Below are 26,829 nucleotides of genomic sequence, written 5' to 3' on the forward strand. Positions count from 1 at the left end.
CTTGCTACCCCGATACTATTATCCACTGACAGCGAAACGACATAAATTGCGGAAATAACATTCTCCGTGCGCGGGCTAAATACAAAAATATTCCACAACCCCAAACATGTCTTTTTGAAAGCCTGCAGTGAAGAGAAGGGAGAGTGATGTGCAAAGACAATTCCAGGAAAAGTGGGAGATGCAATATTATTTTGTTGAGCACAGCAGCCGCTTATTCCCTCTCGGGGTCACGGGGGGCGCTGGCGCCTATCTCCGCTACAATCGGGCGGAGGGCGGGGTACACCCTGGACAAGTCGCCACCTCATCGCAGGGCCAACACAGATAGACAGACAACATTCACACACTAGGGACCATTTAGTGTTGCCAAACAACCTATCCCCAGGTGCATGTCTTTGGAGGTGGGAGGGGCCTATCCCCAGGTGCATGTCTTTGGAGGTGGGAGGAAGCGGAATAAGCGGTAGTAAATGGATGGATGGAGCACAGCAGCGCCCGACGTGTCTTATTTGCACAAGTGATACAATTTGAAACGTCATTATACAACTCGACATGCTGAAGAGTACGCAATATTTTTTTGAAGAAATTAGGGATGCACCGAAATGAAAATTTGTGTCCGAAACCGAATAAAATTTGAGCGCTTGGCCGAAGGCCGAATACCAAATACCGAATAATAAATGCAGTTTTTTACAACTTTTTTATATTGCATAAATAGCCTAGAATAAATGTTTAGGCATGTTTTTCAAATAAAGTAAATTTTCATTGAATATTGACATTTTTTAATATTCCAGTAGCCTTTGCTTTTCAAAAAAAAAGCACAGTTTTTCATTTATATTAGGCCTTCAAACAAAACATGCATTCCAAAAAAAAAAACAAAGTGCATTAAAGTGGATAAACCCACAACAAATGAATTATTGTCCTTTTGGCAAAAGTCTGCTTAGCCACAGTAGATATGCTAATAATGTAAACAGAAGGCTCAAATAAATCTCAATTAAGTGTGTGCTTGTAACCTCATACACTTATACAGGTAGCCTACACAACAGGCTAATAATGTAAACAGAGGCCCCACTAAATCTCAATAAGTGTGTGCTTGTAACCTCATACACTTATACAGGTACACAACATATCCCAGGCCAGAACAGATTTGTCAATAACAGTACTTCAGCTTCAGAATAAAAAGAAGGAAACTAACTATGTATAAAACAATTTAAATTTAACACTGCACGATGGTTGATTGCGTCACCGCGTCTAAAAATTGCGTCACACTCCACTATTCGGCCTTGTTTTTAACTCATTCCACCGAAGGCCGAATGTGGCTTTTTTTGCCATATTCGGCCGAATATATTCGGTTACCGATTAATCGGTGCATCCCTAGAAGAAATCTTCTCTCGCGGCCCAGACTCTGCGTCCAGTGGCCCCCAGGTGAATTGACTTTGAGGCCCCTGACATAAGACATTGCATGCACAAAAACAATTCTATCCCCCTGTCCTGCAGGCTTTGAGTCATTAAAATCTAATTCCTATTTAACACACAGCAAAGGTGTTTAAGTTTAGAGTTTGACACTTTTTTGGCTTCCTGCTCCTTCCTTCATCTGCCTGTGTAGTTCTGCTGTGCAGCTCAGCAGGCTGGAAGAGAGCAGTCATGAGGAGCTGTCAGTGTACATTAGCTGCTGTTTACACCCCCAGAGAGAAACACAGACACGCACACACAGGCCTGCCATCTGGCGCCGCAACACTAACTTGTCTATGACATGACAAACCAGCAGCTTGCTGGCTGACACTGCCACAGCACCCAGGACGGGGGGTGGGGGGAGGGGCTGGGGGATGTGATGGAGGGATGGACGGGCAGGACAGTATAGAGCAGGGGTCACCAACCTTTTTGAAACCAACAGCTACTTCTGGGGTACTGATTCATGCCAAGGGCTACCAGTTTGATACACACTTAAATAAATTGCCAGAAATAGCCAATTTGCTCAATTTACCTTTAATAAATAAATCTATATACATGGGTATTTCTGTCTGTCATTCCGTCGTACATTTTTTTCCTTTTACCGAAGTTTTTTTTGTCAATCATCAATCAATCAATGTTTATTTATATAGCCCTAAACCACAAGTGTCTCAAAGGGCTGCACAAACCACAACGACATCCTCGGTAGAGCCCACATAATACATAGATAGATAGATAGATAGTACTTTATTGATTCCTTCAGGTGAGTTCCTTCAGGAAAATTTAAATTCCAGCAGCAGTGTACAGAGTTGAGATCAATTGAAATAAAAGTAAATAATGGGGGTTTAAGTGGAAACAAAAAAGACAAATATTACAATGAGAATAAAAACTAAAAAGCAACAATGGGAATAAAAATATAACAGTAAAATAAGAATATAACAAGACAAAGTAGGCAGTAGTGACCATGTTATGAAAACGTATTGCACTGTTATTGTTTATAAGGGCAAGGATAGAGAATAAATGATGAAAAAACACTTAATTGAACGGTTTAAAAGAGGAAAAAACAAAAAAAATTAAAATTAAATTTTGAAACATAGTTTATCTTCAATTTCGACTCTTTAAAATTCAAAATTCAACTGCAAAAAAGAAGAGAAAGTTTTTTGAAAAAATTAAAACAATAATTTATGGAACATCATTAGTCATTTTTCCTGGTTAAGATTAATTTTAGAATTTTGATGACATGTTTTAAATAAGTTAAAATCCAATCTGCACTTTGTTAGAATATATAACAAATTGGACCAAGCTATATTTCTAACAAAGACAACTCATTATTTCTTCTAGATTTACCACAACACAAATTTTAAAAGAAATTCAAAAGACTTTGAAATAAGATTTAAATTTGATTTTCTAGATTTGCCAGAATTTTAATCATAATAAGTTTGAAAGGCTTCACGGTGGAAGAGGGGTTGGTGCGTCTGCCTCACAATACAAAGTTCCTGCAGTCCTGGGTTCAAATCCAGGCTCGGGATCTTTCTGTGTGGAGTTTGCATGTTCTCCCCGTGACTGCGTGGGTTCCCTCCGGGTACTCCGGCTTCCTCCCACTTCCAAAGACATGCACCTGGGGATAGGCCCCTCCCACCTCCAAAGACATGCACCTGGGGATAGGCCCCTCCCACCTCCAAAGACATGCACCTGGGGATAGGCCCCTCCCACCTCCAAAGACATGCACCTGGGGATAGGTTGATTGGCAACACTAAATGGTCCCTAGTGTGTGAATGTTGTCTGTCTATCTGTGTTGGCCATGTGATGAGGTGGCGACTTGTCCAGGGTGTACCCCGCCTTCCGCCCGATTGTAGCTGAGATAGGCGCCGGCGCCCCCCGCGACCCCAGAAGGGAATAAGCGGTAGAAATGGATGGAAGTTTGAAGAAATATTTCACAAATATTCTTTGTCGAAAAAACAGAAGCTAAAATGAAGAATTAAATTAAAATGTATTTATTATTCTTTACAATAAAAAAGATAAATGTACTTGAACATTGATTTAAATTGTCAGGAAAAAAGAGGAAGGAATTTAAAAGGTAAAAAGGTATATGTGTTTAAAAATCCTAAAATCATTTTTAAGGTTGAAATGTTTCTCTAAAATTGTCTTTCTAAAAGTAATAAGAAGCAAAGTAAAAAAATAAATGAATTTATTTAAACAAGTGAAGACCAAGTCTTTAAAATATTTTCTTGGATTTTCAAATTCTATTTCAGTTTTGTCTCTCTTAGAATTAAAAATGTCGATTAAAGCGAGACCAGCTTGCTAGTAAATAAATACAATTTAAAAAATAGAGGCAGCTCACTGGTAAGTGCTGCTATTTGAGCTATCTTTAGAACAGGCCAGCGGGCGACTCATCTGGTCCTTACGGGCAGCGTGTTGGTGACCCCTGGTCTAGCAACTTGCCAAGAACTGGAATCAAGCCCAAAGGAACCTGCTTGCATGCATACTCTGATGTGGATTCGTGTACCTTGGTTCTGAGCTGGCTGGATGTGTGCGTTCTGTCCCTGGTCTCCGTTGAGCCACGGCTGCATGCGCAGGTACGGCTCCCGGTTCCTCTGGTTCTGTTTGTTCCAGGACTTGTTCCGAGACAGACCGTCACTCAGTATTCCCTGCAGCACGGAACTATTAGCAGTGGTGCAAACAGAAGGCGGTAAAGAGAATCAACTTCAGTTCACCTCTTTGGAGTCCTCCTGGTTGTGGTTCTCGTCTCCAGCTGCGGGCCTGCGGTGGTCCGTGTGCATGCTGCTCCACCACTGCTCCCTCCAGTAACCCACTCCTCCAGCACCGCTGCCCGAGCGCGCTGAGCCCTCGGAGCTCCGACTCTGCCTGAGAGCTCCGTCCATTGAGGCGTCCACGCCCAGAGAAGAGCGAGCTTCCTTCTTGATGCTGGAGCTGAAGTCCAAGACCGGCGACGGGGAGGACGGGGAGGACAACAGGGAGCTGGTCGGCTTCTTGAGGGAGAGCGCGAGAGGGTTGTAAGGGGGGAGGGGAGCAGTGAGCGGCGAGCTCATGAAGTCTCTCTGAGACAAGGACCCGAGGGAGGATGAGGAAGATGAGGCTTTGAGGATGGGCTCCAAGGCGGCCTGCTGGGCCTCCATCTCTCTGCGAGCTTGTTCCAGGATGGAGCGAATGGCCTCATCTGAGCCACTGCCGCCTCCCATGCTGCTGCAACCTCCTCCTTTGAGGCCCGCGTACGAGGGCTGCACCTGGGACAAATCTGCTGAAGGAGAAAAGTCATGTGAGCGCTGCAAAAAGTGAAATCTAAGTAAGATGAAATATGTCAAATGAGGCTGATATTTGCTTATTTTTCTGTCTGATAAGATCATTTTTCTCATTAAGCAGATTTTACATTAAGAGTCTTTTACTTGTTTTAAGGCAGGGGTGTCCAAACTTTTTCCACCGAGGGCCGCACACTGAAAAATCAAAGAACGCAGCGGCCAGGTTGACATTTTTTCACTTTCAAAACCAATACAAGATACACTTTTTCTTTTTTTAATTGTTGGGGCTCCCTCAAGTTAGGTCGTAGGGACCCCAAAGGGTTTCAGTCTTAAAAAAGGTTCAAAATAAGTGAAGTGAATTATATTTATATAGCGCTTTTTCTCTAGTGACTCACAGCTCTTTACATAGTGACACCCAATATCTAAGTTACATTTAAAGCAGTGTGGGTGGCACTGGGAGCAGGTGGGTAAAGTGTCTTGCCCAAGGACACAACAGCAGTGACTAGGATGGCAGAAGCGGGAATCGAACCTGCAACCCTCAAGTTGCTGGCACGGCCACTCTACCAACCGAGCTATGCCGCCCCACGTCATATATCATTTTTTTCATAAAACCCTTGAATCGCTAATTCTACTTAATTTTTTTTTTTTACTTTTTACGAGATTTTTGTGGAAATCCTATTTTTTGAGGCAAAATACAAAATATACAATAATTTTCCAAAAAAAGATTTTCAAAGTGAAATATTTAATGTGAAGTTATTGGATCCCTAGCTCGGTTGGTAGAGTGGCCGTGCCAGCAACTTGAGGGTTGCAGGTTCGATTCCCGCTTGTGCCATCCTAGTCACTGCCGTTGTGTCCTTGGGCAAGACACTTTACCCACCTGCTCCCAGTGCCACCCACACTGCTTTAAATGTAACTTAGATATTTGGTGTCACTATGTAAAGCGCTTTGAGTCGCTTGAGAAAAAGTGCTATATAAATATAATTCACTTCACATTTCACTAAATAGGTCAATAATTAATAGCAAATTTTTTTCGATTTTTAAAAATGTATTATTATTATTATTATTTTTTTTTTTAGCAAGGACAGTTATTAAATTCCACTGAAATCTTTGGGGATCCAAAAGTGCCCCAGTCATAAAAAGGTCATGCTTTTTTTTTACTTTTTACAAATTTTTCATTCAACACTTAAATCTCTATATCAGCTTCAGAAAAAAATATATATTGTAATTGGTTTAGTATATTTATAATAACACTCAATAGTATAATTTGTATGATTAGTATTAGTATACAATTATATGGAAATATTTTTTTCTAATTTTCATATTTATGTTTGTTGTACTGATATCCTTTTTGTCCTTAAATCAATCAATAATTTATAGCAACATTGATTTTTGTTAATTATTATTTTTGGAGAAATTATTTTAAAAATGCTGTTATTAGAGTCAACAATGCAACTTTTTCTCTTTGCATTTCACCAATTTGCTCTTTTATTCCACTTTTTATTGTTTAAAAAAAACATTTCTTTTTAGTATTTTTAGAATGATGGCCACACTTTGGACACCCCTGTTCTAAGGGTTTTGGTCCTAAATGATGTCAGTAAGATATTCCAGCTTGTTGCTGAGATGTGATGACCTATATTGAGTAAAACATGCTTGAAAGTAGAACATCAAGTGTTGCAAAGCTGTGTCATCAACACTCACAAGTAGAAAACTACTAATCATTTCTTATTTCAAGCATGTAAAAAAGAAAAAAAACATGACTTTGACATAATTGTGTCTCATAATTAAAACGGATGACAGCCAAATGGACTTTGCTGTTTTATTTTCAATGAAACAATAGAAAATTGGTACCATATTTTTCGGACTATAAGTCACAGTTTTTTCATAGTTTGGCCGGGGGTGCGACTTATACTCAGGAGCGACTTATGTGTGAAATTATTAACACATTACCGTAAAATATCAAATAATATTATTTATCTCATTCACGTAAGGGACTAGATTAGGAGTGACAGATTGTATGTTCTATATGTTATAGTTATTTGAATGACTCTTACCATAATATGTTAGGTTAACATAGCAGTTGCTTATTTATGCCTCATATAACCTACACTTATTCAGCCTGTTCTTCACTATTCTTTATTTAGTTTAAATTGCCTTTCAAATGTCTATTCTTGCTGTTGGATTTTATCAAATAAATTTCCCCCAAAAATGCGACTTATACTCCAGTGCGACTTATATATGTTTTTTTTTTTCCTTATTTATTATGCATTTTCGGCAGGTGCGACTTATACTCCGGAGAGACTTATACTCTGGAGCGTCTTATTAGGGACAGAGGACCCTATTGAATTTCTAAGGTTTTATTATTATTCCTTATTATTATACCGCCGCCTCTTTGAGCTGTAATTTGACCCCCTAAACATGCTTCAAAACTCACCAAATTTGACACATACATCAGGACAAAATTGCGATCTAATAAAAAAAAAAAAACTACTCAAAATTGCGCTCTAGCGCCCCTAGGAAGAAAATACAGACAAAACTGTCTGTAACTTCCAGTAGGAATGTCGTAGAAACATGAAACAAAAACAACTATGTAGGTCTCACTTAGACCTAGATTTCATCCATTGAGACCCCCCCGGCTAAAATCAACAGGAAGTTTGCTATTCCCATTTCAATACAAAAGTTGGCTAAAAAATGTTGCTTTTTTTCAAACATTATCTCCTCTGAGGCCGTTTGTTGTTTCGGCCTCAAAAAAGCACAGAAGAGAGATTGAACCCTTCTGATTAAACGTTAAAGAAAGATTTTTAATTACTATCCTGGTTTGGATTTTATGAGCCCGCAAAGAACCATTGCGCTGCTGCTTTTGTCACAAAATGGCAGCCTTCTTCTCAGACAAGACTGTAGGACTGTCATACAGACATGAAACAAAAACCTCAATATAGGTCTCACTGAGACCTATATTTCATACACTGACCGCCCCCAACTAAAATCAACAGGATGTTTGCTATTCCCATTTTAGACAACAACTGCATTACATTCACCATGCATTAGAGTCTCAAAATGGCGGCACCAAGGCGTCCTTATAAAATGCCCAAGCCACTTTACAACTGTTATTACTATGAGACTGATGTATAACACATGTGTATACAACTTTTTCTCTGTCTAATAATCCATCCATCCATCTTCTACTGCTTATCCGGGCTTGGGTCGCGGGGGCAGCAGCCCAAGCGGTCCCGTCCATCGCTGCTTGCAGCTTTAATCATTCTTTATTATTATACCGCTGCCTCTTTGAGCTGTAATTTGAACCCCTTAACATGCTTCAAAACTCACCAAATTTGACACACACATCAGGACTGGCGAAAACTGCGATCCAATCAAAAAACCAAAACTCAAAATTGCGCTCTCACGCGCCCTAGGAAGAACACACAGACAAAACTGTATGTAACTTCCTGTAGGAATGTCGTGGAAACATGAAACAAAAAACACTATGTAGGTCTCAGTTAGACCTATATTTCATCCACTGACAACTCCCGGCTAAAATCAACAGGAAGTTTGCTATTCCCATTTTAATACAACACCTGCATTACATTCACCATGCATTAGTCTCAAAATGGCGGCACTAAGGCGTTCTTATAAAATACCCAAGCCACTTTATAACTGTTATTACTATGAGACTGATGTATAACACATGTTTATACAACTTTTTCTCTGTCTAATAATCCATCCATCCATCTTCTACTGCTTATCCGGGCTTGGGTCACGGGGGCAGCAGCCCAAGCGGTCCCGTCCATCGCTGATTGCAGCTTTAATTTTACTTGTTTTGGAAAGTTTTTACAAGTAAAATTTTGTTGTTCTATTGGCTTAGTTCAAATAAAATATCCCTCTTTTTTGTCCTTCTATTTGTAGTGAGGAGAGTATTCAAAAACATCCCCGGACATGATGGGAGACGACAGATTCCCACTCACCGGCTTTCTGCACCTGCAGCTCTCTTTTGGCCTGCTCCAGAATGGACTTGATGGCCTCGTCCGAACCGGCGTCTGGAGTGCGGATGCGAGCAGTGATGTTCCCTGGAAAGAGAAAGATAAACGAGAGAACACAGAGACATGAACACATCACCAAGTACAAAAACAAACTATGGGGGTAAAGATAAGAATATTTATTGAAACATCATTCCCACCACAAATGTAACTAGAATGAAAGAGCTTCCTTTGGAGCCGTGCATGCAAACAGACGACACGCCACACCGCTGCAGAACTACCATTAAAGTCCCTGGATGCACATGCTGGCTGGGTCATTCCGACTGTGCGGCTGCCATCAAGGCACAATGATGCTAATTGGACCGGCAATTAGTCAACACACACACACTGGATACACAGTTCACCCTTCCACAAACATGCCACACAGACAGAACGTGCTAGAATCTGCGTGTGAAGGGGACAGACCTGTGTGTGAAGCTGTATTGGAGTGGGTTCTCCGCTTCGGAACATCCTGAAACATTCGGCTAAGCTGGGGCTGGCCTGAGCCCTCTGTTAAAAACAATACCACACACTATGTTACAGCATTTGTGTGTTTTGTTGTTGGTATAACAGCTACTCTATGTGCTCCCCTGCGATGTACTGCAAGTAAATGGAAGGTGTGCGAAATGTTAGCCGGTGGGAGAAACACAAACCCCGTTTCCATATGAGTTGGGAAATTGTGTTAGATGTAAATATAAACAGAATACAATGATTTGCAAATCCTTTTCAAGCCATATTCAGTTGAATATGCTACAAAGACAACATATTTGGTGTTCAAACTCATAAACTTTATTTTTTTGCAAGTAATAATGAACTTAGAATTTCATGGCTGCAACACGTGCCAAAGTAGTTGGGAAAGGGCATGTTCACCACTGTGTTACATCACCTTTTCTTTTAAAAACACTCAAAAAACGTTTGGGAACTGAGGAAACTAATTGTTGAAGTTTTGAAAGTGGAATTCTTTCCCATTCTTGTTTTATGTAGAGCTTCAGTTGTTCAACAGTCCGGAGTCTCCGCTGTCCTATTTTACGCTTCATAATGCGCCACACATTTTCGATTGGATGACAACATATGTTGCTCCAAAACCTGTATGTACCTTTCAGCATTAATGGTGCCTTCACAGATGTGTAAGTTACCCATGCCTTGGGCACTAATGCACCCCCATACCATCACACATGCTGGCTTTTACACTTTGCGCCTATAACAATCCGGACGGTTATTTTCCTCTTTGTTCTGGAGGACACCACGTCCACAGTTTCCAAATATAATTTGAATTTGGACTCATCAGACCACAGAATTATTTTCAACTTTGCATCAGTCCATCTTAGATGAGCTCGGGCCCAGCGGAGCCGGCGACGTTCCTGGGTGTTGTTGATAAATGGGTTTTGCTTTGCATAGTAGAGTTTTAACTTGCACTTACAGATGTAGCCACCAACTGTAGTTACTGACAGTGGTTTTATGAAGTGTTCCTGAGCCCATGTGGTGATATCCTTTACACACTGATGTGTAATATCATCGCTTACATGCAGTGGTTTCTCCAGATTCTCTGAACCTTTTGATGATTTTACAGAGCGTAGATGGTAAAATCCCTAAATTCCTTGCAATAGCTCATTGAGAAATGTTGTTCTAAAACTGTTCGACAATTTCTTTACAAAGTGGTGACCCTCGCCCCATCCTTGTTTGTGAATTACTTAGCATTTCATGGAAGCTGCTTTTATACCCAATCACGGCACCCACCTGTTCCCAATTAGCCTGCACACCTGTGGGATGTTCCAAATAAGTGTTTGATGAGCATTCCTCAACTTTATCAGTATTTATTGCCACCTTTCCCAACTTCTTTGTCACGTGTTGCTGGCATCAAATTCTAAAGTTAATGATAATTTGCAAAAAAAAAAAAGTTTATGAGTTTGAACATCAAATATGTTGTCTTTGTAGCATATTCAACTGAATATGGCTTGAAAATGATTTGCAAATCATTGTATTCTGTTTATATTTACATCTAACACAATTTCCCAACTCATATGGAAACTGGGTTTGTACATTGATCTTCACCATGTGGGGCTGCTCTATCTCCAACAGCATTCTAGAACTGCTAAAACACACGTGTGGGACATCATGACTGTTTACTATCTGCCACCTCCTCACTTTCATTAAGACAAGATGGTAGACTTTGCCTTATTTCCTGTACCACCTTCAATCCGGAAATGTCCGGATGCGTTAACAAAAGCAGGCCCGGCCTCAATCGAATCTAGCTGCAGTTATCAGTACCTCCGCCCTCCTCCTAGTTGCCACCAATCGATGCTATTGATGTGTGAAAGGTTTCTGTATTGACCAGGATAGCTAGGAGAGGCTCCTGGGTCGAATGTGTGTGTCCAGGAACTAATTCAGGACACACTGATGTGGTGCAGGATGGGAGTTGGGAGAGAGAAGTAAAAATCTGAAGGCTATTCCTTATCGACAAGCTGATCAATGGCTCTGTGCAGGGCTGTTCACACACACACACACACACACACACACACACACACACATGCTTGTAATACACCCACGCCACAAGATGCACAAATCACCTCTTTGCCGTCCCTGGATGCTGCGCAGGGCAAGGATGTTCTGCTCATCGGCCAGAAACTGCCTCATCTTGTGGAAGGGCTCCTTCCCCCGGATGGTGAGTTTGTTCCAAGGCTTTGGTCTGGCAAGGATCTCGCTGACCGAACCCTGGGAGAGTCCCAGCACGTAGTGGCCAAACACACGCTGGCCAATGTTGTGCTTGATCAGCTGCTCTTTCACCTGCCGGGCAATCTCCGCCGTGTCCATGTCCTCGCCGTCCAAAACACTCCCCGTGGTGGCGTCAGAGTGGCTGGGTGACGGCGAGGGGGCGCTGCCGGCGGTGCTGCTCCCGTTGACGGGACCCATGTCCGGGCTGGCCGGGGGCGGCTGGGGGCTGCTGGCGGCCAGAGGGACGGCGGCAGAGCCGGAGCCGGGGGTGGAGGTCGGGATGGAGCTGAGGGTGGGAGTGAAGGGGGTGAACAGTAAAGCCCCGCTGGGGATCCCAGAAGACTCCTGCAACGCTTTGGAGTAGAAGGTCTGGAGCAGCTGCCGCTGGATCAAGGAGTTCAGAGCCATTTTACCGCCCACCAGCGGGAAGACGGGAGAGTAGAAGTCCTGTCCAATGCCAGTTGGAGTGAACGGGTGCGTCTCCCCGCTGCTGCTGGTAGTGGTGGCGGTGTTGAGGGCGATTGTGTGAGCGCGAGATAGGGGAGGCTGCGAGGAGGAAGGAAGAGAAGGAGGGGGAGGAGGTGGCGAAGAAGAAGGGTTGCTGGTTTCCTCCTTGGTTGTCTTCTCTTCTGACCCTTTCCGCCCGGCTGACCCTACAAGAAAGGTCAAACACACCATGCATTATGGGGGGAGTCAACAAAAAAGGGATTCCAAAAACAGGCAAGAAACACGAAATTAACTTAAGTCTTTTCCAAATTACCCTATTTCCTTGAATTGCCGCCGGGTATATAGTATGTGCCTGTTTAGAATTACTGCCGGGTCAAACTCGTTTCGCTAAATAATTAGCGCATGCTTAGCATTAGCGCCGGCTCTGGATTAACGCCGGGTCAAACTCGTTTTGCAAAATATTATTTTTATTAGCGCATGTCTAGAATTTCCGCCGGGTCAAATTCGTTTCGCCAAATAATTAGCATATGCCTAGAATTTCCACCGGGTCAAACTCGTCACGTCACGAGTGACACTTGTCATTATTTTTTAAATGGAGCAGGGCTGATTTCAAAAATTTGAAATCGCATAAAAGGAATAAGATTAAGAGCTATTCAGCATAGCTCGGTTGGTAGAGTGGCCGTGCCAGCAACTTGAGGGTTGCAAGTTCAATTCCCGCTTGTGCCATCCTAGTTACTGCCGTTGTGTCCTTGGGCAAGACACTACCCACCTGCTCCCAGTGCCACCCACACTGCTTTAAATGGAACTTAGATATTGGGTGTCACTATGTAAAAAGCTTTGAGTCACCTGAGAAAAGCGCTATATAAATATAAATCACTTCACTTCACTAGGATTGAAGGTCCAAGCTATTGAATATGCTAAAAAGAACAGTAAGCAGCTATGTTTTATTAATATACCGTAGCTGCGTGTGTCAAATATGAGTCATTAAATGACTCCCGCCTCCTGGTGGTAGAGGGCGCTAGTGATCCTTCTTGCGACTACTCGGCTGCAGAAGAAGTGACAACAAGCAGCAAGAGTGAGCAGCGATCCTTTATTGTTTCCTCTCGCTTGCACTTTTAACATGGAGGATTACATATCTAAAATAAAATAGTTTTCTAAACTGGACTTTCAATGGAAGCAGGAGGTAATAAAGGAAGATCTCCATCGAGACAGAGAGACTTTTAAAACTGAAGAAAGATAAGGAAGACTTCTATAAACAAGTTATCGATGCTTTTGATCAGAAGGAGCTGCGCATGGACTTCATTTATAAGTAAAGGTAAGACCATAATAACGTCTTTTTTTAATTAAATCTGCTTTTCATGATGGTATCCTTACATCACACTCAAATTTATAAGTGCAGGCCTAAATTTACCGCATGCCTTGAGAAGAGGTTTTAAATAAATTAGCGCCCCGGCGGCAATTCAAGGAAATACGGTAGTCAATTTTCCTTTTTTGCCAACCCCCCCCCAGACAAAATGTCCATGCATTTGTGATGTCAACCTTTCTTGTAAGTCACAGCCTGGAAGGGAAAAGAAATCAGGACAAAAACAATTGAAACTGTGCCGTCAAGGCAGATAATGTCCATCTCCGTCCATCCTGCAGACGAGTGATCCTGAACACTTGATTGTCCAACTGCTGGTGCAGCAACAAGTCTTTAGTGCATTTAACAAGTCATGGCTGAACAGAACAGAAACACACATCACCAAAGGACAAGTCAGGTCTGGTCTGCTCTGACTCAGAGTAAAGACCAAACCTTTCCAATATACATGAATCAAAGCAAATGTATAAAAACATGTTACTTTACCCCCCAATTTTTTAACTAGAAGAATCCATCTTGAGGATAGGCGCAGCGAGCAATATTATTCGAATGCATAAACATGGAGACTTAACATGATTGAGCGAGACAGTAGGCTCCCCTTACTGTGAATGTTAATCAATTCAGAGCTGCTCAGCTATTCAAGCCTAAAGCTATGACATTTCAAACCCATAAACACTGTTGCGGTGGTCCTGATGCAAGGGGGGGGGGCATAGTGTGGTGGAGTTGTGCGACTGCATTACTCCTAAGGTTGACCTGCTGGTGTATTTTGTCACCAGCGCTTCCCTTTGTGTGCAGGGTGAATACAGCAGCCATGACATCGCCTTACGGTTGGAAAAGCGTACGGTGCAGCAAGTATTCTCAGAGAAAAATAAGCAGGATGCTTGTACTTCCTTGCAGCCACACCTGCACAGCCTCACCTGCACAGCCTTACCTGCAGCCCCCATGGTGGCCTCCTCCAGGAACACTGTAAAGGTGGACCCTCCTAAAACCTCAAACTTACCACTGAGCTCAGTGTTGGCTATGCGTAGTGCGGCACTCTCCGACTGAAGACTGCGGTTCCTCTCCAGTAACAACACCTCCAGAGGTTTGGATGAATCCTAATGACGACAAAGGCAGATTAAGAAAAGTAATGACCTTGTCCCAGCCAATTTAAATGCTCCTAATTATATATGTGCCTCTACTAATTGATGTGGTGGTAGTGAGGTAGCAAGAGACACGTTTACCTGCGCCGAGTCCGATGCTCCAAACTCCACTGACTTCAGAATACTGAGAACAGAGATGAACCCAAGGTGACAATGTCACACGACATGTGGTCAAAGTGAAAAGCAGAAAACAACGGAGCTGCACACATGCAAGTCTCATCTTCATCTAGAAACCCCGTTTCCATATGAGTTGGGAAATTGTGTTAGATGTAAATATAAACAGAATACAATGATTTGCAAATCCTTTTCAAGCCATATTCAGTTGAATATGCTACAAAGACAACATATTTGATGTTCAAACTCAAACTTTATTTTTTTGCAAATAATAACTTTGAATTTCATGGCTGCAACGTGTGCCAAAGTAGTTGGGAAAGGGCATGTTCACCACTGTGTTACATCACCTTTTCTTTTGACAACACTCAATAAACGTTTGGGAACTGAGGAAATTAATTGTTGAAGCTTTGAAAGTGGAATTCTTTCCCATTCTTGTTTTATGTAGAGCTTCAGTCCTTCAACAGTCCGGGGTCTCCACTGTCCTATTTTACGCTTCATAATGCGCCACACATTTTCCATGGGAGACAGGTCTGGACTGCAGGCGGGCCAGGAAAGTACCCGCACTCTTTTTTTACGAAGCCACGCTGTTGTAACACATGTTGAATGTGGCTTGGCATTGTCTTGTTGAAATAAGCAGGGGCGTCCGTGAAAAAGACGGCGCTTAGATGGCAGCATATGTTGTTCCAAAACCTGTATGTACCTTTCAGCATTAATGGTGCCTTCACAGATGTGTAAGTTACCCATGCCTTGGGCACTAATGCACCCCCATACCATCACACATGCTGGCTTTTACACTTTGCGTGGATAACAGTCTGGATGGTTCGCTTCCCCTTTGGTCCGCATGACACAATGTCGAATATTTCCATAAACAATTTGAAATGTGGACTCGTCAGACCACAGAACACCTTTCCACTTTGCAACAGTCCATCTTAGATGATCTCGGGCCCAGAGAAGCAGGCGGTGTTTCTGGATGTTGTTGATAAATGGCTTTCGCTTTGCATAGTAGAGCTTTAACTTGCACTTACAGATGTAGCGACCAACTGTATTTAGTGACAGTGGTTCTCTGAAGTGTTCCTGAGCCCATGTGGTGATATCCTTTAGAGATTGATGTCGGTTTTTGATACAGTGCCGTCTGAGGGATGGAAGGTCACGGTCATTCAATGTTGGTTTCCGGCCATGCCGCTTACGTGGAGTGATTTCTCCAGATTCTCTGAACCTTTTGATGATATTATGGAGCGTAGATGTTGAAATCCCTAAATTTCTTGCAATTGCACTTTGAGAAAGGTTGTTCTTAAACTGTTTGACTATTTGCTCACGCAGTTGTGGACAAAGGGGTGTACCTCGCCCCATCCTTTCTTGTGAAAGACTGATAATTTTTTGGGGAAGCTGTTTTTATACCCAATCATGGCACCCACCTGTTCCCAATTAGCCTGCACACCTGTGGGAGGTTCCAAATAAGTGTTTGATGAGCATTCTCCAACTTTATCAGTATTTATTGCCACCTTTCTCAACTTCTTTGTCATGTCTTGCTGGCATCAAATTCGAAAATTAATGTTTATGAGTTTGAACATCAAATATGTTGTCTTTGTAGCATATTCAACTGAATATGGCTTGAAAAGGATTTGCAAATCATTGTATTCTGTTTATATTTACATCTAACACAATTTCCCAACTCATATGGAAACGGGGTTTGTAGAACGAGGACATGCTTTTGGTGAACTCCGCTGGCATCAAGCACATGCAGTAAATGCAAGTGTACTTGACACACGCACAATAAAGTATTTTCACCTACCCCAACTCCTTCTTCACCTCCTCATAGTCTGCTTGCTTCTCAAGCTTCTCCTCCAGTTCCTGTTGATCAATAAAGAACATTGAAAAGTCCTTAAGAATGTGTTAAAAACGCGCAGAGACGTCTCCTACCTTGAGAACGGCCGTCTTGCTGCTGAGTTGCTGCTCCAGCTGTGTGATCTGGGTGCTGGTGGTCTCTCGGAGTTTGGTCAGGCTGGCCTGCAGTCTCTGGACGTCCTCCACCAGCTGTGCGGTTTCCCTTTCTTTGGCCCTGAGCTCCGCCTCCAGACTTGAGTGGGATGCCACCTCTGCTGCCTGTTCCTGGGAGACAAAGACAACAGTAGTTTAATCTGACAGCAAACAAGCCACAATAAGTATTCAGATATCTAGTAAATGGGGGGGAAAGGGCACATGAAGTAGAAATGCTCTCTTATTATTGCACATGTACAGGCACTACACTGCAAAAAGTCAGTGTTCAAAAACATGAAAAAAATATACAAAAATGAGGGGTATTTTCTTTGAAGTAAGCAAAATGATCTGCCAATAGAACAACAACATTTGGCTTGTCAAGACTTTGCAAAACAAGTCATATTAGCTAACATCAATGAAGCCAAATATACATTCAAATAAATGATAAATGGGTTGTACTTGTATCGCGCTTTTCTACCTTCAAGGTACTCAAAGCGCTTTGACACTACTTCCACATTCACCCATTCACACACTGATGGAGGGAGCTGCTATGCAAGGCGCTAACCAGCACCCATCAGGAGCAAGGGTGAAGTGTCTTGCTCAGGACACAACGGACGTGACGAGGTTGGTACTAGGTGGGAATTGAACCAGGGACCCTCGGGTTGCGCACGGCCACTCTCCCACTGCGCCACGCCGTATATACTCACTAATAACTGTACTACCATATGAGTGAAGTGAATTATATTTATATAGGGCTTTTCTCTAGTGACTCAAAGCGCTTTACATAGTGAAACCCAATATCTAAGTCCACGGTGTACTGCGCCTTCCGCCCGATTGTAGCTGAGATAGGCGCCAGCGACCCCAAAAGGGAATAAGCGGTAGAAAATGGATGGATGGATGTATGTCATAATTGAAACAGATGACAGCCAAAAGGACTTTGCTGTTTAATTTTCAATGAAACAATAGTAAATACATACTATTTTAGTAGTACACTTGTCATTAGTGAGAATATGCTTATTTTAAAGTATTTTGGGGTTCATTGAGGTTAGCTAATTTAACTTGTTTTGGAAAGTCTTGACAAGCCAAATGTTCTTGTTCTATTGATTGGCAGATCATTTTGCTTACTTCAAATCAAATACCCCTCATTTTTGTTTTTGAACACTGACTTTTTGCTGTGCAGAGTGTGAGCATTGTTGTCAACTATCCATCTTCGCCCGCTTATCCGAGGTTGGGTGACGGGGAAAGCAGCCTTGGCAGATACAGCCACTACTTCCAGCTCCTTCAAGGTGTTCCCAAGCCAGCTGAGAAACAAGAGTCTTTCCAGCGAGTCCTGGGTCTTTCCCCGGAGCCACCTAGCAGGTACCGGTGTTATCTACCACAGCCTCAATCTTCTTGGACATGGAAGTCAGCAGTTACTAGAAACCTCTTCCACTCCTCCATTAATGACATGACTGTGGACACTTCTACTTTGCCTCTGCTTCAGTATGTCCCGCAGTTGTTCAACCAGGTCCAGGACAGATCTGGAATCAGGAGAAATACTTGGCTGCCCAATCATCATTGCACTCTAGAGGTGTGTTTGGGTTCCTACCATGTTGGAAATGTGACATATCGACCAGGTTAGCAGGAGGATTATGTTCTGCTTCACCATTAAACATGTTGGAATTCAAAATGTCCTGAATGGATTGTCCTAACACAGACAGCATGATGGACTGCAGGGCTGAAGGTAATTTCTATTGAATTGTCCTTGGAGAAGACACATTAAAATGGCAACTTTTTTGCCATACCGTACATGACAATTACTCATTCAGTACTTTTACAGGTACCGACTAAATTAGTTTGGTATGAATGCAGGTCAAATCAAACGATGCCATGTTTGAATACCTTTGTTGCTCATGCACACTAAAATATGTTGGGTTAAAAATTAACCCAATTTTAACCCGACAGCTGGTTCAGAAAATGACGAACCCCTCTTTTGAGGTATTTTAACTCAACATTTTGGGTTAATTTATTTCAACCAAAAAGTTGACTTATGATAACTTAATGTTGGGTTATTCCCAACTGGGGCTGGGAGATATATCGAAACACATGATTATGGCGGGTTTGTCTCTGTGCGATATAGAAAATGACTATATGGTGATATTGGAGTATACCTTCTCACGCAGTTGCTTTTAGCTGCTGGCATTACACTTCAGGCTCTTATCACTCTTTCTTGTCTCTCCTTCTCACAGACAGCAAGCACACCTTCTTACACACGTCACATACTGTCACCTCATACGTCACATACTGTCACCTCATACCTCACATACTGTCACCTCATATGTCACATACTGTCACCTCATATGTCACATACTGTCACCTCATACGTCACATACTGTCACCTCATACCTCACATACTGTCACCTCATATGTCACATACTGTCACCTCATACGTCACATACTGTCACCTCATACCTCACATACTGTCACCTCATACCTCACATACTGTCACCTCATACGTCACATACTGTCACCTCATACCTCACATACTGTCACCTCATACGTCACATACTGTCACCTCATACGTGACATACTGTCACCTCATACGTGACATACTGTCACCTCATACGTCACATACTGTCACCTCATACCTCACAGACTGTCACCTCATACGTCACATACTGTCACCTCATACGTCACATACTGTCACCTCATACCTCACAGACTGTCACCTCATACGTCACATACTGTCACATACTGTCACCTCATGCGTCACATACTGTCACCTCATACGTCACATACTGTCACCTCATACGTCACATACTGTCACCTCATACGTCACATACTGTCACCTCATACGTCACGTACTGTCACCTCATACCTCACATACTGTCACCTCATACCTCACATACTGTCACCTCATACGTCACATACTGTCACCTCATACCTCACAGACTGTCACCTCATACGTCACATACTGTCACCTCATACGTCACATACTGTCACATCATACGTCACATACTGTCACCTCATACGTCACATACTGTCACCTTTTGCAATGGGCCAAGGACCCTATTGAAACTGCTGTGTTTTATTATTATTCCGCACCTTCGCACCATAATTTGACGCCCTTAACATGCTTCAAAACTCACCAAATTTGACACACACGTCGGTATAGCAAACCTTCCCAAGTTATTAAGCAACCAAATACCAAAAATGAAAATTGCGCGCTAGCGCCCCCTAGGAAAAAAACCTACAACAGACTGCTCATAACTTCTGTTAGGAATGTCGTAGAGACATGAAACAAAAACTTCTATGTAGAACTGACTTGGTCCTACAATTCATAATTTTACTTTTGCGGGCAAAAATCAACAAAAAGTTGGCAAAAACCCCTTCAATACAACATTTTCGCAAAAAATGCTATTTTTGCCTCTTTGAACTGTAATTTGACCCCCTTAAAATGCTTCAAAACTAACCAAACTTGGCACACACATCAGTACTGGCAGAAATTGCGATCTAATGAAAAAACTAAACCCGAAAATTAATAAATGCGATCTAGCGCAATTTTTGAATAAAACACAGCAAAAACTGCTCCTAGGAAGAAAACACAAACAAACAAAATTGCTTTTAACTTCCAGTAGGAATGCCGGAAAGACATGAAACAAAAACTTCTATGTAGGTCTCACTTAGACCTACATTTAGATGATTGACATCCTTGGGCAAAAATCAACAGGAAGTTAAAAAATTACCCCTTCAAAATAAAAGTTTTGTAAAAACCCGTCAACTTTTTCAAACGTAAACTCCTCCGAGTGCGTTTGTCGTTTCGGCTTCAAACTCGCACAGGAGAGGGATTGAACCCTTTTTGATTAAAACTATCCAACAAAGTTTTGATTACTGCTCCAGTTTTGATTTTACGCGCCTTCAAAGAACCCCTGCGCAAAGATTCCTAAAAAATGTCATTTTTGCCTCTTTGAGCTGTAATTTACCCCCTTAAAATGCTTCAAAGTGCAAGTTAAAGCTCTACTATGCAAAGCGAAAGCCATTTATCAACAACATCCAGAAACGCTGATCTGCAATTTGACCCCCTAAACATGCTTCAAAACTCACCAAATTTTACACACATATCAGGACTGGCGAAAATTGCCATCTAATAAAAAAACAAACCCCAAAAGTCAAAATTGCGCTCCAGCGCCCCCTAGGAAAAAACCCAGACAAAACTGCTTGTAACTTCTGTTAGGAATGTCGTAGAGAAATGAAACAAAGACCTCTATGTAGGTCTGACTTAGACCAGGGCTTGGCAGCGGCCAAAGGCGGACCCGACCAACGCTGCTTGCAGCTTTAATTCCACTTGTAATCACAGTGTTAAAAATAATGTTCAAAATATAAAACATTCTCATGCATTTTTAATCCATCCATCCATTTTCTACCGCACCTGTTCAAAAAGTTGCGTTAATGGTAAGAAGTTATTTATTTATTATTGGTTAGTGTGGGGCTTGCCCTCCTGGGGGTTCTTCAGACCCCCAACCACCGACATGAGAGCCTGTTTCAGGGTTACATTATTGTTTTATTTTTCAATAAGTTTCTAAGTTGCTTTCCAGCAATTGTATGTCCAGCCCCAACCCAGTCTCTCCTTCTGGCTGCTGCTTATAACAGCGCGACAGGTGATTAGATAACAAGGCCCAGGTGGGCCTTCTACGCACCTGTCGCTGCAGGCCCGCAGGCCACACCCCCTCCACAGTTAGCTTCAGAATAACAATGTTATTACAAAGAATAAGAGACCTATTATACTCTAGAAATGTTGGTCTTACTTAAAAATGCACGTGTTTAGTTGTGTTCAGTGTTAAAAAAAAATATTATATGGCTCTTAGGGAAATATATTTTAAAATATTTGGCTTTTTGGCTCTCTCAGCCAAAAAGGTTCCTGACCCCTGTTTTAAACTGTCCATTGTACAACACTTTGGCTCCCCCTGTGGTAAATGTTGAATGTACTTTATAAATAAAGTTGATTTGATTTGATCAAGTGTTCATTCAAGGCTAAGGCAAAACATCCAGATATATATGGTGTATGGCCTAAAAATATCCAGATATTAAAAAAAAGGCCATACCGCCCAGGCCTAAACACAACCCAACTATTGAGTTGAATTATTTAACACAAAAGCTGAGTTATGCTAACTCAATGTTGAGTTCTTCCATGTTGTGCAACTAGAAGAATGCGAGCAACTCTCAGACATTATTCTCAGAAGCAATCATGAGGCAGCAACTCCTGAAGCGCTCCTAACGACCTTGAGGACGGACGACAAGCGTGATCAATTAAGGGCCGCAGTGATCAGATGATCACCTCTGAAATAAAAGGGCGAGCTGATCTTTAGCCCGTCGATACCTCTTTGTCAGCCGGGCGATAAATCAAGCGAGGCGGCGGAACGCCTTACCGTGTCGGGGTCGGCCTTGGTGGGGCTGGCGGCTGGCTGGGATTGGTTAGTCAAGGACAGCTGCTCCCGCAGTGACTCAGCTTCTCTTTGCGCTGCTTCAGCTCGCTGCAAGGACGGGGACAAAGGTTCGGAAAAATTAAAAAGGGAGCAAAGATCCTTACAGTCGAACAGGATTAATCTCATGTTTATGAAGCTCCAATCTGAATGGATGTGTTGGCTTCTGTTGTGTGGACACACTTTTGCAAAGCCCTGGACGTTTTCCTGCAGGAAGAAAACTTGAAGACTTGAGGACTGAGAGAGCGAGATGATGACCTTGCATGGCACTAATTTATAGCCTCATAAAAATCTGTCTTGGGGCAACCATTTCATGCTGTTCTGTGGAGCTAACTATTTATTAACACTTCTTTCCCACCGCGGAGAAAATTCAAACGCTCCAAAATTCTACATTTCCATGCATCTTTCAGTCTGGATGGCAACTCCTAAGTCCAACTCTTTCCAGCATTCAAACCTGCACTGCAAAAACTGAAGTCTAAGTAAGATGAAATATGTCAAATAAAGGTGATATTTGATTATTTTCTGCCTGATAACATTATTCTTCTCACTAAGCAGATTTTATGTTAGTGTTTTACTTATTTTAAGTGTTTTGGTCCTAAATGATGTCAGTAAGATATTCCAGCTTGTTGCTGAGATGTGATGACCTATATTGAGTAAAACATGCTTGAAAGTAGAATATCAAGTGTTGCAAAGCTGTGTCATCAACACTCAAGTAGAAAAATACTATCCATCCATCCATCCATTTCCTACCGCTTATTCCCTTTCGGGGTCGCGGGGGGCGCTGGCGCCTATCTCAGCTACAATCGGGCGGAAGGCAGGGTACACCCTGGACAAGTCGCCACCTTATCGCAGGGCCAACACAGATAGACAGACAACATTCACACACTAGGGACCATTTAGTGTTGCCAATCAACCTATCATTTCCTATTTCAAGCATGTAAAAAAAACATGACTTTAACACAATTGTGTCTCATAATTAAAACAGATGACAGCCAAATGCACTTTGCTGTTTTATTTTCAATGAAACAATAGAACATACGTACTCATTAGTGAGAATATACTTATTTTAAGGTATATTTGGCTTCATTGATGTTAGCTAATTTGACTTGTTTTGGAAAGTCTTGACAAGCCAAATGTTCTTGTTCTATTGGCAGATCATTTTGCTTACTTAAGTAATATACCAATCAATCAATGTTTACTTATATAGCCCTAAATCACTAGTGTCTCAAAGGGCTGCACAAACCACAACACGAACCACTACGACATCCTCGGTAGGCCCACATAAGGGCAAGGAAAACTCACACCCAGTGCTAAGTGTTCATTTAACTGCGACGCAACAATTTTTTCGAGGATTTTTGAAATAAAGGGAAGATGAGACACCGGTCGGTAGTTTACCATGAGGTCAGGATCGAGGTTAGGTCTTTTAAGAAGAGGATGAATAACCACTTTTTTTGAATGCTAGGAGAACAGTGCCCGAGGAAAGTGATAAGTTTATAATATTTAGCACTGATGGACCTAATAATACAAAGAGCTCCTTGATCAGTTTCCCAGGAAGTGAAGTGAAGTGAATTATATTTATAAAGCGCTTTTCTCAAGTGACTCAAAGCGCTTTACATAGTGACACCCAATATCTAAGTTATATTTAAACCAGTGTGGGTGGCACTGGGAGCAGGTGGGTCAAGTGTCTTGCCCAAGGACACAACGGCAGTAACTAAGATGGCACGAGCGGGAATCGAACCTGCAACCCTCAAGTTGCTGGCACGGCCACTCTACCAACCGAGCTATGCCGGTTGGTCAAGTAAACATGTTGTTTGTTTTATTCCATTTACACGTAACAATTCCTCTAATGTTATTTCCTCAAAACGAGAGAAACTATTTTGGAGGGCAGTATCCGCCGTATATACCATCGTATCAGTGTTAATAGAACCCCGTTGTAGCTGGGACGCATTGTCTTTAATCTCCTTTCTGATGACTTCAATTTTCTTACTAAAGAATTGCATAAAGTCATCAGCTGAGTGGGTGGAGCTACTGGAAGGAGTCCCTTGTTGGGTTAGCGATGCTACCGTACTAAACAAAAATTTAGGATCGCTTTTATTACAGTGGATGAGATTTGAGTAATATTTAGCTTTAGCTAAGGTAAGCCCCTCATTTTTGTACATTTTTTCCCCTTGTTTTTGAACACTGACTTTTTGCAGTGTGAGGAAGTTCAAAAAAGTGAAATTTTCCATCGGTACGGAAAATCTGGATGGCACTCGCTGGCGGTTTTTAGGAGCAAAGTGCCACGCTCCAGTGGGGAGTCAGCAGTAACACAAGTAAACAAGGCCGTCATTAGAAGTTACAGGCAGTAGATTCCATGGCGTTTCTAATTGCAAGCACATTGGGAAGAGTTATTGACAGAGTGGGAGCCGGGCTGCCTGCTCGCAAAAAACAAAACACTCTTTTCCATTTTCTCCTTATAGAAGCGTATAAAAAGTCTGTGGCTGAGCTGGAGGCCATGTTGTCATCCTCTGTAAACCTCAAATCAGAAGTGTGAATAGTGCGTGTGTGTGTGTGTGTGTGTGTGTGTGTGTGTGTGTGGCATTATCGTCCGAGTGCTAACCTTTAGGCTAATATTAACATTACATGCCTATGCTAACCCTTTAGCCACAAATCATACTCTCGGGCTAATAATGAAAGTTAGCAACAATGACATTAGCGGATAGCAGAGGAATATTTACAGCGCGGGGGCAGAGGGGGCGCTAAGGGGCCTGCTTCTCAGAGGTGGGGTTAGTGACTGAGTAATAAATTAAAAACAAACAAGGCTCAATATAAAACATGTTAAATGGTTCAGCAAGTTAAAAGGTGCCAAAGAATCATGGAAATAAAACACAGGAGGAACAGACCGAAGAAAACTGTTACCATGTCGGACTTTGTCATGTTCGGTGGTCTGGATTATGTTTTTGTTATTGTTTGTTGTTTTTCCGGTGCACTCTTGTTTATTTTGGTTGCCATGGAGACTTATGCTTTTCACCTGCCGCTGGTGTCGGGACGCTCACCTGGCTTTGATCATGAGATCATTATTAGGGACCGAATATCCCTTTGGGACGTAGGACCCTATTGAATTTCTAGTGTTTTATTCTTTCTTTCTTTATTATTATCCCGCAGCTTTGAGCTGTAATTTGACCCACTTAACATGCTTCAAAACTCAAAATTTGACGCACACATCAGGACTGGCAAACATTGCGATTTAATAAAAAAAACCTAACCCCAAAACTAAAAATTGCGCTCTAGAGCCCCCTAGGAAGAAAACACAGACAAAACTGCCTGTAACCTCCAGTGGGAATGTCGTAGCGACATGAAACAAAAAGCTCGATGTAGGTCTCACTTAGACCTACATTTCATACACTGACATCCTTCAGCAAAAACCAACAGGAAGTTTGCAATTCCCCGGTACTTAGATTTCAGTTTCTGCAGTGTAGAAGGTGGGGATCAAACTAGGAACCCCTCAGGTTGCAGGCAGTGACACACTCCAAACCGCGTTACACCGTCCGAGTAAAACAAATCTCAGTTTGGGGGCGGGTGTGCTTACCTGATTGGCTCTTTCAAGGTCCGTCATCACCATCTCGATCTCGTCGGCCCTGAGGAAGACATTTGTGTTACTACCAACACGGTCAATGGTGCCACACATGACACACAACACACGCACACATGTTCCCCGTAAGAAAAGCAGACGGCGCACTCCATAACGTGTGAGTCACATGACATTTTGAAAATGTGTCCATTAAGCTGGCGTCTAAATTTCACCTCAATCCATTGATTGTGAGGCCTGCAAGGCAAACAGCTTGTGTGTTTGTGTGCACATGTAGTTAAGTGTACGTGTGTGTGTGTGTGTGTGTGTGTGTGCACACGTAGTTAAGTGTATGTGCGCACACATGTAGTTAAGTGTGTGTGCGTGCACACATGTAGTTAAGTGTGTGTGTGTGTGCGTGCACACATGTAGTTAAGTGTGTGTGTGTGCGTGCGTGCACACATGTAGTTTAGTGTGTGTGTGCGTGCACACATGTAGTTAAGTGTGTGTGTGTGTGGGTGTGTGCGTGCACACATGTAGTTAAGTGTGTGTGTGTGTGTGTGTGTGTGTGTGTGTGTGTGTGTGTGCGCACATGTAGTTAAGTGTATGTGCGCACACATGTAGTTAAGTGTGTGTGTGCGTGCGTGCACACATGTAGTTTAGTGTGTGCGTGCGTGCACACATGTAGTTAAATGTGTGTGTGTGGGTGTGTGCGTGCACACATGTAGTTAAGTGTGTGTGTGTGGGTGTGTGCGTGCACACATGTAGTTAAGTGTGTGTGTGGGTGTGTGCGTGCACACATGTAGTTAAGTGTGTGTGTGTGTGTGCGTGCACACATGTAGTTAAGTGGGTGTGTGTGCGTGCACACATGTAGTTAAGTGTGTGTGTGTGCGTGCACACATGTAGTTAAGTGTGTGTGTGTGTGCGTGCACACATGTAGTTAAGTGTGTGTGTGTGCGTGCACACATGTAGTTAAGTGTGTGTGTGTGCGTGCACACATGTAGTTAAGTGTGTGTGTGTGCGTGCACACATGTAGTTAAGTGTGTGTGTGTGTGCGTGCACACATGTAGTTAAGTGTGTGTGCGTGCACACATGTAGTTAAGTGTGTGTGCACGCACACATGTAGTTAAGTGTGTGTGTGTGCACACATGTAGTTAAGTGTGTGTGCGTGCACACATGTAGTTAAGTGTGTGTGTGTGTGTGTGTGCGTGCACACATGTAGTTAAGTGTGTGTGTGCGTGCACACACGTAGTTAAGTGTGCGCTTCTACGCTTGCCCCTAAGCCCCCTAAAACAGAGGGATTATATTAATAGAACAGTAAGTCCTAATACAGCAGACTAATCTGCTATGAAGCTGTGTGATTGTGT

General features: G+C 42.5%; 1 protein-coding gene across 9 annotated transcripts in view; it reads right to left on the reverse strand.

Moving 5' to 3' along the window:
- cux1b (cut-like homeobox 1b) overlaps positions 1 to 26,829 on the reverse strand; it is a 207,058-nt gene that overhangs the window by 31,875 nt on the left and 148,354 nt on the right. For 2 of the 9 annotated variants that reach the window (XM_061878189.1, XM_061878197.1), the window contains 12 exons: positions 25,484 to 25,532; positions 21,862 to 21,966; positions 16,400 to 16,588; positions 16,272 to 16,330; positions 14,447 to 14,489; positions 14,224 to 14,320; positions 11,275 to 12,072; positions 9,134 to 9,217; positions 8,657 to 8,758; positions 4,845 to 4,892; positions 4,155 to 4,699; positions 3,947 to 4,088 (listed from right to left, as the gene is read on the reverse strand). In XM_061878189.1, coding sequence (XP_061734173.1) covers positions 3,947 to 4,088; positions 4,155 to 4,699; positions 4,845 to 4,892; positions 8,657 to 8,758; positions 9,134 to 9,217; positions 11,275 to 12,072; positions 14,224 to 14,320; positions 14,447 to 14,489; positions 16,272 to 16,330; positions 16,400 to 16,588; positions 21,862 to 21,966; positions 25,484 to 25,532 — 2,261 coding nt within the window. The remainder of the gene's footprint in view (positions 1 to 3,946; positions 4,089 to 4,154; positions 4,700 to 4,844; positions 4,893 to 8,656; positions 8,759 to 9,133; positions 9,218 to 11,274; positions 12,073 to 14,223; positions 14,321 to 14,446; positions 14,490 to 16,271; positions 16,331 to 16,399; positions 16,589 to 21,861; positions 21,967 to 25,483; positions 25,533 to 26,829) is intronic. The other 7 variants (XM_061878190.1, XM_061878193.1, XM_061878192.1 and 4 more) reach the window with 7 other exon arrangements.

This window comes from Nerophis ophidion, linkage group LG18, assembly GCF_033978795.1.
Source record: "Nerophis ophidion isolate RoL-2023_Sa linkage group LG18, RoL_Noph_v1.0, whole genome shotgun sequence".
NCBI lineage: Eukaryota > Metazoa > Chordata > Actinopteri > Syngnathiformes > Syngnathidae > Nerophis > Nerophis ophidion.